This window comes from Saccopteryx bilineata, chromosome 9 (assembly GCF_036850765.1).
Source record: "Saccopteryx bilineata isolate mSacBil1 chromosome 9, mSacBil1_pri_phased_curated, whole genome shotgun sequence".
In the NCBI taxonomy this organism is placed as follows: domain Eukaryota; kingdom Metazoa; phylum Chordata; class Mammalia; order Chiroptera; family Emballonuridae; genus Saccopteryx; species Saccopteryx bilineata.
Genome location: NC_089498.1, coordinates 3702418 through 3716639, shown reverse-complemented (window position 1 = coordinate 3716639; position 14222 = coordinate 3702418). Strand labels below are relative to the sequence as shown.

Here is a 14222-nt window from a genome sequence, read left to right as displayed (position 1 = left end):
GGAGAAGCGCCCATCTGCTTCTCCACCCCTCCCCCTCTCCTTCCTCTCTGTCTCTCTCTTCCCCTCCTGCAGCCAAGGCTCCTTTGGAGCAAGGTTGGCCTGGGCACTGAGGATGGCTCCATGGCCTCTGCCTCAGGCGCTAGGATGGCTCTGGATGCAACAGAGCAACACCCCAGATGGACAGAGCATCGCCCCCTGGTGGGCATGCCAGGTGGACCCCTGTCCAGTGCATGCGGGAGTCTGTCTCTCTGCTTCTCCGCTCCTAACTTTGGGGAAAAGAAATAGAAAAAAAAAAAGCCCATGACAGCAGACTTTAAAGAGCCCAGATATACGTTTGTTTTTGTGACAGTGCACGCGCCCTTAAGAGGCCCCCTTGCCCTACTTTTCCAGGGGCCGTGACGCTGACCTGCGACACACAGCCTCATCTCCTGTTCTGTCCTGTTCCTTAACTTCAGGTTTAAGATGCTAAATGACGAAAACTCCAGCCACCTCCTGTACTTCAACTGTGCGCTAAGGTGGTTTGCTCTAAGAACGGATGTCCTCATGAACGTCGTCACCTTACTGGTGGCCTTGCTGGTGACCATGAGTTTCTCCTCGATCAGCGCTTCATCCAAAGGCTTGTCATTGTCCTACATCATCCAGGTAACAGCCACTGTGAGGCTGGGCACAGAGCCCACGAGGGAGGAGGGACATAACAGAAAACTCAGCCCCTGTGGGTTTACACAATGAAGAGAGCTTAGTGGTTCCCATCTTTAAAAGGTCTGATGGTTGTGTGGGCTTCGGGCATGGTTGGGTCATGGCCCTGGCTCTGTCTTCCTGCCTTGGTGACTTTCTTCATGGCTGCGGTGACCAGCAGCTTCTGAGGGCTTTGGAAGGAAGACAGCAGGAGGCAAGCATTTCCTGCCCTGCCCACTAGACAAACGCCCTGGGCTTCACTCTTTCTGGGTTAATTTAGGCATCCCAGAACTAATCAGTGGCGTGGTGGGATGGGGGTCACTGGTTTGGGCCAAGAGGCGGCGTCACACCCCCGTCCTAGCCCCAGCCGCACAGCTGCCCACGTGGGGACAGGGAAAGAATGCCGGAGGGGCAGCCACGACGCCCGAGACAAGTAACCACTGATTCTCTCTCTGGTCACTTCGGCCTTTTCCTTCTGAAAAATAACAACCGTCAATCACATGCCATTTACTGAATGTCTCGGACACTGTTCTAAACCCTTTAACATAAATTAGGTCACTTACCACCACCCTAGCCACGAGATAGGGTACTGCCACCATCCCTGTGTTACAGATGAGGAGACTGAGTGTCACACACCTGTTGTGTGAGAGCCAGGATCTGAACCCAGGCTGTCTGGGTCTGAGCCCGTCTCAGTCGGACCCTTCCTGCTGGACCGCGGCCTCCTGTGTCTCTCTGGACGCTGTCCCCACGCCGCCCTTGTTGTGGCTGCTCTGAGTTCCAGAACGGGTCTGTCCCAGCGGGTGCGCCTTCATTCATCCTGCTCGGGGCGGGGCCGTGTGGCACGAAAGCCGGATCTCTGGGAGAAGGTCTCCTCTTCTCATTTCTCTCCTCTTCACAATTTCTGTTTCCTCCGGGACTGACACTGGGTGATTACTGAGTTTCTCGCACCGACATTTTCCTGTTTCCTTTCTTTTACCTGCGAGTCTCCCTGTTCTTGTCTTTTCATCTTTATCTGGGAATTTTCCTGAGGTTTGTTGTTCCGCCATTCTTTGGAGTTTTAAGTTTGGCAATCATACGTTTATATACTTATCTTTCCATAAACTTTTTCTCAGTGAATTTTTTTGTTTTTGTTTTTTTGTGACAGAGACAGAGGGAGGGATAGATAGGGACAGACAGACAGGAAGGGAGAGAGATGAGAAGCATCAGTTCTCCCTTGCGGCTCTTTAATTGTTTATTGATTGCTTTCTTATATCTGCCTTGACGGAGGGGGGGGCCTACAGCAGACCGAGTGACCCCTTGCTCAAGCGACCTTGGGCTCAAGCCAGCGACCTTGGGCTTCAATCCAGCGACCATGAGGCCATATTTATGATCCCACGCTCAAGCCGGGGACCCCGCGCTCAAGCTGGTGAGCCCACATTCAAGCCGGCAACCTCAGGGTTTCAAACCTGGGTCCCCCGCATCTCAGTCCGACGCTCTATCCACTGTATCACTGCCTGGTCAAGCTCAGTGAGTTTTTAAAGAGTCATTTTTAAATGGAATTTAAATCTGTGAGATTATGAATTAGAGATTCCCTCCCTTCCTTAAAGTGTCCTCTCTTCTTTGACTGATACGTCTTCTTCCAGGGTAGGCTCTCCTTTGGGCCACCTGGCTCCTGCTCTTCTGTGCCATTGGTGTTGTTTGTACATTTCTTGACCCATTTGTATTGAGGAGGAGGGGCCGGATGGGGTGCTCAGGGTTTCCTCTGCTTTTGCATACACTCACCTTGCAGGGTCTGTCCTGATGGGAAGCGTTCTAACTGTGGGTGAGTGGGCAAGGATTTTCTGCAGGTGGGCTTCCCTCGGGAGAGCACCGGGTAGCTGCCCACAAGGCACCCGAGCATAGATTTAAGGGGGTTTTATCTAGGGCACTGCTCTGGAAGCCCCACTTACTCCAAGAAGTGTGTGTGTGTGTGTGTGAGTGTGAGTGTGTGTGTGTGTGCGCGCACGCGCACACTGGCCAAGGGATAAAGTGTCCAGCTGCCTCTGGCCCGGAGAAACAAGCAGGGAAGGGAGGAGAGAGCTCCAAGAGGAGAAGCCGTTTACAGAGGCTGTTAATGAGCCTGTGGGCCCTTCTCACACCTGGAGCCTCCGAGGGTCCCACTGCAGCGCTGGTCCTGCAGGTCCGGCCCCGGCAGAACATCCTGCCTCCATCCCATCAAAATGCTTGCATCCTCTTTCCAACTTCCAGAAATTGTAACTCTCTCGTGCAAAGATGCCTCCTCCCAACCACCTGGCCGCTTGAGGCCTCTTTCTCTTTGAAAAACTCTCCAACTTCATTTTAATGGCGTTTTGGGAAGGAGGAACCAACAGGACTCTATCCTAACTGAAAAAGACGGACTTTCCTTGCTGATGGCCGTTGACTTTTGTTGCTGCCGAGCGAAATATGGAACAGATAATGTGGAATAGGTTTTCTTACTTTCTCCAGTGAAGCCGCTTCCCTCCACTGAGGTCAGGATTCCGGGAAGGTACCATCGGCTTCCCCAGAGGCTGTCCGCAAAGGTTCCTTAGGAGGGGTCGGCATACGCCGAGATCTGGGGGTGCTCATGGCACATTAGCCCCCTTTGGGGGACACAGACTCCGAATGACAGCGCATCCCTTGAGAACAGAGGAGGCTCCCTGGATGGATGAGACGTGGGAGTGAAGTCCCACAGAGCAGACAGTGCATGTGACGTCCTTGTGGAGGAGAAAAAATGCTGGGGCCAACTCTGACCCCCAGCGGCTGCCAGTGCCTCGGGGAGCCAATGTCGTACTGACATTCTTATCGTCCCTTGAACTTCCCTGTGTCTCATCCTGCAGCCCATGAGAACGTGCGCCCCGTGAGTGCAGGGGTCCTGACTGTCACGTTCACCCCCCGCAAGTCAGCTCCCGACAGGCCCGGCCCGGTCCAGGCTGCTCACCTCGTGAGGGAAGACCCGTCGGGTCCCACCTCTAGCCCACTAGCCTGCTCTGTGACTGAGGCGGGTGTTGTCGGTGCCCCAGCCCCCCAGGACAGACTGGTGGGTCTCTAAGTGCTGCAGGAAGGTGCCCCGTCCAAGCCCAAGGCAGGCTTCAGGTCAGGGGGTCCCCCCAGCCGAGCGGCCCCAGAATGGATGGAAGGGAGTTAGGGGAGGTGCAGCCCAGCTTCCCAGGGACATCGCGGGTGAGCCCCGAGCCGACACCCAGAACCCCAGAACCCCCAGAACCCCCAGCGGGATGGAGCCTCGGCTCCCCTCAGATGAACCTCTCCCGTCTCACCTTCCCCTCCGCGCCTGTTCCCCAGCCCCTGCTGGTACTTTCTGGGTCTGCCTCCCGGACCCGCTTCCTGGGGCTGCTACGACAAAGTACCATAAGCCGTTAGCTTTCAAGCCGAGACATCCATTCTCTCTCAGTCTGAGGCCAGAAGTTCCGAAGGAAGGGGTCCTCCTCCCTCTGAAGGCTCCAGGGCAGTTTGTTTCTTTCTGTCTCCCCGGGGGTGCTGGCAACCCTTGGTGTCCTGGGCTTGTAGCCGCATCACTCCAGCCTCTGCCTCCACCTTCACGCTTCCATCTCCTCTGCCCTGCCTCCTCCTCCCTTCTCTCCTCCGCTCTCTTTAAAGGACACTCGTCACTGGATTTAGGACCCACCCGGGTAATCCAGGATGATCTCAGGAGCCTTAATTACATACTCAAAGACCCTTTTTCCAAGTGAGGTCACACTCACAGGTCATGTGGACATACCTGTTGTGGGGACAACATTCACCCTGCCCTAATACAACTGCCTGCACCTGGCTCTCGGGCGGCTTCCGGGGACCCTGGCCGAAGGTGGCTGAGCCTCATGGAGCCACATCTTCCCGTCTGGGCCCGGGTTTTCTCATGTTGGAAGCAGGCAGATGGGCTTGGTGGCTTTCTGCCACTTCTCAACATCTGTGATGCCTCTTGACTACGGGTGGGGGGGGGGAATGCGGGGAGGGCAGAGGGACTCAGGACCGCCCCTTCCCCAGGGGCCCCTGCCCAGCTGTCTGAGCCCCAGGAGAACCCCTGCTCGCAGCCCCTCAAACCAGGAGGCGTGCTCAGGCGGCACTGTGGTGGGCTGATCCTCACCCTCTGCGGTGCCAGGGACAATGTCACCACCGTTTGTTTCCAAATACAAAGGGGAGTGTTCAAAGGCAAACGCGCCCAGCAGGAGGAGATTCACCTCTGAGCACCTGGCTGGGGACGGGGCCTGCTGTTTGTGCACCGCGGGCGGCCGGGGACTTCACCGGGTGGCCCCAACCGTGACTGCTTGTTCCTCTGCCACAGCTAAGCGGGCTGCTCCAAGTGTGTGTGCGCACGGGGACAGAGACCCAGGCCAAGTTCACCTCCGTGGAGCTGTTCAGGGAATATATTTCGGTAAGAAATTAGTGCAGAGCCCTGGGCGGCTGGCTCAGCGGTAGAGCGTCGGCCCTGGCGTGTGGAAGTCCTGGGTTCAATTCCCAGTCAGGGCACACAGGAGAAGCAGCTGCTTCTCTACCCCTCCCCCTCTCTATTTCTTTCTCTCTCTTCCTGTCCTGTAGCCATGGCTCAAATGGTTTGAACAAGTTGGGTTGGCCCTGGGTGCTGAGGATGGCCCCATGGCCTCCGCCTCAGATGCTAAAATAGCTCAGTTGTCAAGCAAGGAGCAGCCGCTCCAGATGGGCAGAGCATTGCCTGGTAGGGGGCTTGTGGGGTGGATCCCGGTTGGGGCACTTGCGGGAGCCTGTGTGTCTGCCTCCCCACCTCTCACTTAATGAAAAAAAAAAGAAAGAAAGGAAATGAGTGCAAACATTTGATCCTTTTACATGTGAAAGGGATCTTTTTAGACACTAAACTCAGATGCAAACCCTCTTATTAAAACCCATATTTACAAAACAACTTGAAGTCCTTGATGTTGGGAGAGAGGTTTGCTTTGTTTTCTAAACAGCTTCCCCAAGGCTGTTTCTATACACAGAAAAGATAATTCGGTGGCTTGCTTTAGTTTCTGAAAATTAATATTCGATTCAGTAAAAAGTAAATTAAAAAAACAAAACTAGTCTAACTCTTCTTTAAAAGCTATTATGTTCAACTTACAAATCCAGCTCTTCTTTGAAAATACAATAAGTCTAGCTAAGTCAAGCAATCGCTTTTCAAGGCCCTTGAATAGCATCTGGCCCCTTTACAGACTTCATTAAACACTCAAAAACGTTGCAAACTGCCTTTTAAAATTCAATCAATTACATTTCCTTTCTAAGTACCCTGATTATCTGATTTAATAAACAAATGCTCCTGAGGTTGTATAAATCTAATAAACACAGATGTGTGTAACCCACCACGTAAACATAGTGGGCTCTGAGTTGGCCTAACAATCCCAATGCTATACGTAAACAATAAGCTTTTAACTTAAAATTATGTTTAAATAAGTTATTCGATTACCGTTTTAAATGAGAATCACAGGCCTGCATGTTATTAATGGTATGAAACTTTCAAACACCAACTATGCCAGTGCCTTAAACTAATAAAACATTATTGTTAGCTATAATTTTGCTTCTCTGAAATACTTCTATTATTCATTCTAAATCTTCCATGGGTGAAAAATGCTGTCTAGAAGTACAGTCATTTTCTTGGCTAATTGTGGCTGCTGATCGACCAGAATGGGCCGGCCGGCCACCCTACCAGGGCCCGTGGCCCTGGGAACCCGCTCTCCTGTCGCTAACAGGGACTTCTTGACTTCAGAGGAGGGCTTGGTGTTGTAATGAAACCGAGCTGCTCCATCCTTAATTAGACTTCGCATTTCTTGGGCTCTTTGGAAACGTCAGTGTCCTTTCCATGGAACTCTAAAGACTCCTGAACTTGACATCCTGCATTCGTGTCCTCTTCCTGCCTCCCGACACCCTGAGGACGCCCGCAGGGACAGAAGCTGCATCTGGATGAGCTCTGACAACCTCAAGGCGTGGTCTCTGCCCGTGCTACCCAGCTTCCAGGGCATGCGGTCACGCTGCTGACACGTGCCCAGGCCCGCAAGGCCGGCTACGAGCTGTCCCTAGAGTCCACCCATCTCGATTCCCGAACCTTCAGCCACGGGACATTTCTCCCTGTTCCTCCCAGTGCCCATGTGTGTTCTGGCCTCAGGGCCTTTGTGCGGGCTGCCCACTGTCTGGAAGGCTCTGGACTCAAACCTCCTTGTAGCAGCACCTTCTCTGCACCCCAGTTCTCACAGGGGCCTCCCTCCACCGTCTTCGAACACACACTATATTCCAGCACAGCCCTCTGTCTTCCCGTCTTCATGTCTGACGTTCCTGCTCCTCATTAGCTAACTTTCTCCCCCTGGAATGTGAGTTTCGCGGGTGCTGGTCTAGCTCACCGTGAAAGCTCGTCCCTAGAACTGTGTGAGCGAATGAACGCATTGAGTGGAGGCGTGAGCGAGTACTGACCCCTCGCTGCTACTCTGCTTCTCAGACCTGCGTTCCTGAATGCACTGAGCCCCACAGAGTGGGGACCTGTCCCCCCAACTGGCCCAGCCGCGGGGAGATCACTTTCAGAGACTACCAGATGAGGTACAGAGACAACACTCCCCTTGTTCTCGACGGGCTGAACTTGAGCATCGGGAGCGGGCAGACCGTGGGGATTGTCGGAAGAACGGGATCTGGTGAGGACGGCTCCGGGCCCCTGGCCCTTTCCAAGCATCTCCGCGGGGGCCCGCGGGCGGAGCCACACGGAGGGTGGGGTGTGCCTGCGGCAGGCCGCCTGCGAGGACCCTCAGATCCCTTCGCTGTAAACGGGGGTTCCAGGTGGACTGTGTGTGCAAAGCAGGAAGCAAACGCACCTGTTACTGAATTAATTACATGACGACCATTCTGGTGAAATGGGACCCAGAGGATGAGCCGTGTGGGAACAGCCACTGCAGGGAGGGGTGGGTCGCTGGGGGTGGACTGGCGTGTCAGGGTTGCTGACCACTCCCACAGAGGGAGGACTTCCTGTCTATACGGGGTCGTCACCCTCACAGAGCTGCTGTCACAACATTGATTCCATACGTGGATGTGGCAGGAGTATGAACTGACGTGGGACTTGCTGTTCTTGCTTTTACCGTCCCCAGGCAAGTCCTCGCTGGGAATGGCCCTGTTCCGCCTGGTGGAGCCAGCCGGCGGCACCATCCTCATCGACGAGGTGGACATCTGCACGGTGGCCCTGGAGGACCTCCGGACCAAGCTGACTGTGATCCCCCAGGACCCTGTCCTGTTCGTAGGTACAGTAAGGTAGCTGTTTCCGATCGCTCTGCATTCCTAATCTTGGGTAGTGACCCCAGACCGACCAGGAACCCTGGGAAGTGCCCACGGCGAGGCTGGCGGGGGCTGCTCTGCCGAGGGAAGCAGCATGCCAAGGGGCTGGCGCTTGTTTCCCAGGGAGGCCGTAGGAGGGTTCGAGAACCAGGGCCCCCGGCCTCATTGCATGGTATGCAGTACACCCCATCGCTAGTAAGAGAGGTGCTTATGCGCAGGTGAGCAAACCCCTGCGTGGCCCTGGCTCATGCCTGTGTCTTGGCATCCGATCACGTTAAGCAACAGCCACTCTCAGAAGTGCCCGGTTTGTGCAGTGAAGTAAGTGGTTATCCAACCATCGTCGGAAAGTGTGTTAGAACAGAAGTTCAGGTCCAAGAACAGTGGCTGCAGCTCCTACAGGGTTGAAGACCGATGTCTGGGCTCAGGGAGAAAGCCGGTCTCTCACTTGGTCCCGTGCACCGGCTGACACTCTCGTGGGAGGGACACCTCTCCCACGGAGCAGCAGGGGCCATGGTCAGTGTCGTATGAAAGGGGCAGTCTACATCTGGCTCACGCCCCATAAGAGAGCTGCTCACTCTGGGGTGCTCCGGGAGCCCCAGACGGAGCTCATGCTTCTAGGGTTCGCTGACTGCGATGGCCATTGTGCTGTCCCCTCTGCGCCAAGAATATGCAGAAGGTCGAACCCGCTGGACTGCCCGCGGCCGCTGAGAGGACCAGATTGTCCTCCTGAGTGCCAAGGTCGGCGCCATGCCTGAGCAGGAGATCCTATGTGCTGCCTGGGTGGCCTGTGCTCCATCAGAGCTGGGGGTCCTTAGTCTCTTGGCCTGAGGTTGGTGTTTTATGGGCTGTCGTCCTGGGCTAAGCAAGCCCTGCCTGGGGAGCCGCTGGGTCATGACCACCTCCCACACCCCCCACACGCCGCAGGGAACCTGCTCCTTCTCCGACCTGCCCCTCCAGCAGAGACCCAGCTCCCTCTCCCCCGCCCCCTCCAGCAGAGACCCAGCTCCCTCTCCCCCCACCTCCAGCAGAGACCCAGCTCCCTCTCTCCCACCCCCTCTCCAGCAGAGACCCAGCTCCCTCTCCCCCCCCCGCCCCCTCCAGCAGAGACCCAGCTCCCTCTCCCCTCCCTCCAGCAGAGACCCAGCTCCCTCTCCCCCCGCCCCCTCCAGCAGAGACCCAGCTCCCTCTCCCCCCACCCCCTCCAGCAGAGACCCAGCTCCCTCTCCCCCCACCCCCTCCAGCAGAGACCCAGCTCCCTCTCCCCCCACCCCCTCCAGCAGAGACCCAGCTCCCTCTCCCCCGCCCCCTCCAGCAGAGACCCAGCTCCCTCTCCCCCCGCCCCCTCCAGCAGAGACCCAGCTCCCTCTCCCCCCGCCCCCTCCAGCAGAGACCCAGCTCCCTCTCCCCCCACCCCCTCCAGCAGAGACCCAGCTCCCTCTCCCCACCGCCCCCTCCAGCAGAGACCCAGCTCCCTCTCCCCCCACCTCCAGCAGAGACCCAGCTCCCTCTCCCCCCACCTCCAGCAGAGACCCAGCTCCCTCTCCCCCCCACCCCCTCCAGCAGAGACCCAGCTCCCTCTCCCCCCCCGCCCCCTCCAGCAGAGACCCAGCTCCCTCTCTCCCGCCCCCTCTCCAGCAGAGACCCAGCTCCCTCTCCCCCCACCTCCAGCAGAGACCCAGCTCCCTCTCCCCTCCCTCCAGCAGAGACCCAGCTCCCTCTCCCCCCGCCCCCTCCAGCAGAGACCCAGCTCCCTCTCCCCCCGCCCCCTCCAGCAGAGACCCAGCTCCCTCTCCCCCACCCCCGCTCCAGCAGAGACGCAGCTCCCTCTCCCCTGCCCCCCCTCCAGCAGAGACCCAGCTCCCTCTCCCCCCACCCCCTCCAGCAGAGACCCAGCTCCCTCTCCCCCCACCTCCAGCAGAGACCCAGCTCCCTCTCCCCCCCACCCCCTCCAGCAGAGACCCAGCTCCCTCTCCCCTGCCCCCCCCCTCCAGCAGAGACCCAGCTCCCTCTCCCCTGCCCCCCCCCTCCAGCAGAGACCCAGCTCCCTCTCCCCCCACCCCCTCCAGCAGAGACCCAGCTCCCTCTCCCCCCCCACCCCCTCCAGCAGAGACCCAGCTTCCTCTCCCCCGCCCCCCCTCCGCCACAGGCACAACCTGGACCCCTTTGACAGCCATGCGGACGAGGCGCTCTGGCAGGTGCTGCAGAGGACGTACATGAGAGACACGGTAGGCCTCGCTGTCCAGGGCTCTGTCTGGCACCCACGCCCTGACCTCTGGCCCCGGTTTAAACCCGAGGAGCACTGGGCCAGCACTGGGCCAGGTTTATCACTTGGTCCCACGTATGTCAGAACACAAGCCTTGTTCACTTGTTACGATTAAAAGCAACAATAGGGAAGATGAGGGGTTGGCAATGAGTCAGCCGAGTCCCCCGTGGGGGTCACTGTGCTCGGCCCTGACGACAGCCCTCCGAGGCTGGTACCCCTCCTTTTCAGAGATGCGTAAACGAAGCCTCAGAGAAGTGACAGGTGCAGGTTACTGAACAGCAGACTGACACTCCCCACGCCCCCGCCCCCTTAGAGCCGAGGGAGGGGCTACTGCTGGGCCTCTGGGAACAATAAGCCCCGGGAAGGTGGGGGGCGTGGCCCGCTCCAGGGGGGGCATGGCCCGCTCCAGGAGGGGCCAGCGCGCTGGGCTGAGCAGACCTGGCCTCTGCGAGCTGGCCTGCCCCACCCTGTAAGAGCTGAGCTGGGCTCCACGGGGAGCGGTCACCTCTGCAGCCCACGGGGCAGGGGGGTTCTGTCCCTAGGACGTGGCACCACGGTGAGCATCCACGTCCCCTTGCCACTCTGACCTGTCGTGCGGGATAAATCAGACCCTGTCTTACTTTCCTTGATGACCAGACAACTGTCCTATCCCATCTCTATTCTGCCCACTGAAATACAGACCCTGGAAGCCATTCACACTTGTTTGTGCCCCTCGGGACCATCTGTGCACCACGCGCATTCCTCTGGGCGAGGTGTCGACGGGGCGAGATCAGCCTGTGATTTAAATGATTCAAGTCCGCCTCCTTCCTGGCCTTCCCCTGGTGCCCGTTTGCGATACTGAAATGATGGCCGTTTTGTCCTTCCCTCCCTGCGGTGAAATAAAGCCAGCGGTGAAGGCCTGGGGAGGGGCAGGACCATACAGAGGACGCAGGGCCGTTTTACAGACCATCAGCGTGAGCCTGGTGTTCTCTGTTTCACAGATAATGAAACTCCCGGAAAAATTACAGGCGGAAGTCACCGAGAACGGGGAAAACTTCTCAGTCGGGGAACGGCAGCTGCTTTGTATGGCTCGGGCGCTTCTCCGTAACTCAAAAGTAAGGACGCAGCGCGGAAAACGGATGGGTCCACGTCCAGATATCCCCCGCGCACGCCGTCCACAGGGGAGAGCACGTCTGTCCTTCAGCACAGAGAGAGCAATGGGGCCATTTAGAAACCCATCGCTTTTTTCCTTAAGACAAAGTTGTGGGAGCTAACAATTGAATAATAACAGCCATTTCCAGCAACAGCACCTGCCTCTCTGGGGTCTCCCCGGGGTGTTGCGTAGGTATTCTCTCTGTCCTCCTAAGTGGTCTGAGTTTGAGAAATCTCCCTCTCAGCTTCTTCCCTCTGTCCCCGGACGGCTCCAAGGCCTGATAAATAGGACCCAGGGCACCTCAGAGCGTGAGGATATAAGGACGGTGAAATGCACGCTCGTTTTTCTTAGCAACTTAAACATCCTTGGCTCACTGGTTCCGAGGAAGAGATTGCTGGTGCTTTAGAAAGCTCATTCTCTGAACCCCCTGACGGAAATGTGAGCCATTGTGTGTGTTCTCTAGATGTGCTAATGGCAGGAGAGCGGGGCCTGCCTGTCCTCCGTGCTGACTGCCAAGCAGTTTTATGTCATTTTTGCATTCCATGCTCTCAAGAAGGTACAATTCATTTTTACCAACAAGACAGGAATGGAGCTCTGGGGGAAGTTAAGTCATCTGACCAAGGTCAAGCAGAGAGAGCACTGAGCTCAAGCCCACTGACCGGTAGACTGGTATGGTGGACGGCAGAATAATGACCCCACCCCATGTCCCTCAAGGCGTCCACGTCCTGCTACCTCTGGAACCTGTGACTGTGCTGCTGCCTTACCTGGGAAAGGGGACTTCGGAGATGCAATTAAGCCAAGGGTTTCACGATGAGGAGATGAGCCTGGACCCTCCGGGTGGGCCCAGGTCTTTACAAGAGGGAGGCTGGAGAGCCAGGAAGAAGAGATCTGACCACGGAATAGCGGTTAGAGCGGCGCCAGGAGGGGGCCACAGGCCAAGGAGTTCAGGCGGAGTCTAGGAGCTGTTCAAGGCAAGGGGCCGGTTTTTTCCCTAGAGCCCGCAAAAGGAACGCAGCCCGACAGTCCCTTGACTTTGGGACTTCCGACTTTCAGAACGGCGAGATAACAATTCCTGTTGTTGTAAGCCCTGACTGTGTGTGGACTTGTTACAGCTTACAACGGAAAGCGAATGTAAGTGTTGATATTAGGACCACATACGGACTTGTGTTAGCACGGCAGATAAACCTGGGTGCTTTTTCCTATCGGTTTGCGAGATTAGAGTAAACCGTTTAAAAAGAGGAGCAGAGACTATACAACCTCGTTCCCCAGCCAGTCCCTCTGAAGAAAATAAAGGTGGTGTGATGTGACTTGCATTTTGCCCTTGTTTTTTCTAACTTTTGAGATAGGTGATACCTAGCCCATTATTTTTCAGCCCTTCTCCTTGAAAAGTATAAGTAGAGCTAAGACTATAAATTTTCCTCTCGGTACAGCTTTGGCTTAGCGTGACTTTTTATAATGGTTCCTGCTCAACAGATCATTCTGCTCGATGAAGCTACTGCCTCCATGGACTCCAAGACCGACAGCCTTGTCCAGAGCACCATCAAGGATGCCTTCAAGGGCTGCACGGTGCTGACTGTTGCCCACCGCCTCAACACAGTCCTCAACTGTGACCTCGTCCTGGTCATGGAAAACGGGAAGGTACAGGAAGTCACTGGTGTCGCCTGGCGTCAGTAGGTCCGGCTCTCTGGCGGGTGGGTACTTCCTGGCACTTTCAGCTCCTCTTCTCTGACTTCCAGGTGGTGGAGTTCGACAAGCCTGAAGTCCTTGCCGAGAAGCCAGAGTCCGCCTTTGCAATGCTACTAGCCGCGGAAAACAAGGCCCTATTGTAAAGGCCCCAGTGTGGGCCACATCAGCTGATTGTGGAGGAGGAGGAGGAGGAGGAGGAGGAGGGAGAGTTGGAGGAGGAGGAGGAGGAGGAGAAAGAGGAGGAGGAAGAAGAGGAGGAAGAGGAGGAGGAGAGGAGGAGGAGGAGGAGGAGGAGGAGGAGGAGGAGGAAGAAGAGAGTCGGGCCACCCTGCTGGTAGAGGGCTGTCACTCCCGCAGGCAGCCCTGGTCCACGTCCCTCCCACCCTCCTCCTGACACCCAGGCTGAGCTGAGCAGAAGCCGCTTCCCAGCCTCGCCCGGTTCATGCCTCCCAACCTCATTTGGGTGGGCCTGGGGCCGGTTCTGGGTTGTGAACAGAGGGACACGAAGCCGCAGGGTTAAAAAGCTGCCCATCACCTGAAACCCTCACGGTCTCTCACATGCCGATGAACACCACACCCCTGCCTGAAAAACAGTAACCTCCAGTTAAAACCCGGTCAAGTCAACAGAATGGGCACAGCCCCAGGACGGGGTTTGTAAAGGTTCCTGCCTTGTTGTCGGAGGGAGAAGACCTGCGATTTCTTCCCGCTTAGCTTCTGTCCACTTGCGTTCCAAGCGCTTGACGCGCAGTAACTACACGGGTCTGCGCCATGCAAGGGCGGTTCCAGTGGTTTGGCAAGAAGATACTTAAAAAAATCATATTGTACGTTCCATTTGATCTATTAGAATAACCAGGAAAACAGAAATGTTGGCGTTTCTCTACAAATGACAGTTTTCTATCTCCTCTGTTGGTCATTAAAATGCAGTAGGAAATTATAAACGACCCCAAAATGTCGCCTTGCAGTTATTTCACGGACAGTATTCTAACCTCTGTCAGAATAGAGGTGTTCTATTTCCTCTCACGGGCCCTTGTTGCTTTCTCCACTGGCTCAGTCATAAACCCCTAAAGCGTTTCTCAAATGAAAGGCGCTCTGACTTCCTGGTCTGCGGGGACAGAGGCAGTCAGGAGACATCCCAGGGGCCTAGGAGTCAGAGCTGCTGACGCACAGTGACAGTGGAAAAAAATAAAATTAAAAAGAAGG

The 14222-nt window shown here is 56.3% G+C and overlaps 1 protein-coding gene across 1 annotated transcript; it reads left to right on the top strand.

Moving 5' to 3' along the window:
- The first annotated feature begins 599 nt into the window (after positions 1-599).
- Positions 600-13165, top strand: LOC136313267 (ATP-binding cassette sub-family C member 12-like). Its single transcript, XM_066243484.1, has 7 exons — positions 600-642; positions 4970-5059; positions 7121-7310; positions 7758-7917; positions 10088-10166; positions 12810-12974; positions 13073-13165. Exons 3-7 carry the CDS (start codon positions 7214-7216, stop codon positions 13163-13165), a joined length of 594 nt encoding a protein of 197 aa, XP_066099581.1. The 5' UTR covers positions 600-642; positions 4970-5059; positions 7121-7213.
- The last annotated feature ends 1057 nt before the right edge of the window (positions 13166-14222 follow it).

Coding starts and splice junctions, on each gene's coding strand:
- LOC136313267 (XM_066243484.1), top strand. CDS start 7,214: ATGAGGTACAGAGACAACACTCCCCTTGTTCTCGACGGGCTGAACTTG. Junction 7,311..7,757: donor TGTCGGAAGAACGGGATCTG/GTGAGGACGGCT, acceptor TACCGTCCCCAG/GCAAGTCCTCGCTGGGAATG. Junction 12,975..13,072: donor TGGTCATGGAAAACGGGAAG/GTACAGGAAGTC, acceptor TCTGACTTCCAG/GTGGTGGAGTTCGACAAGCC.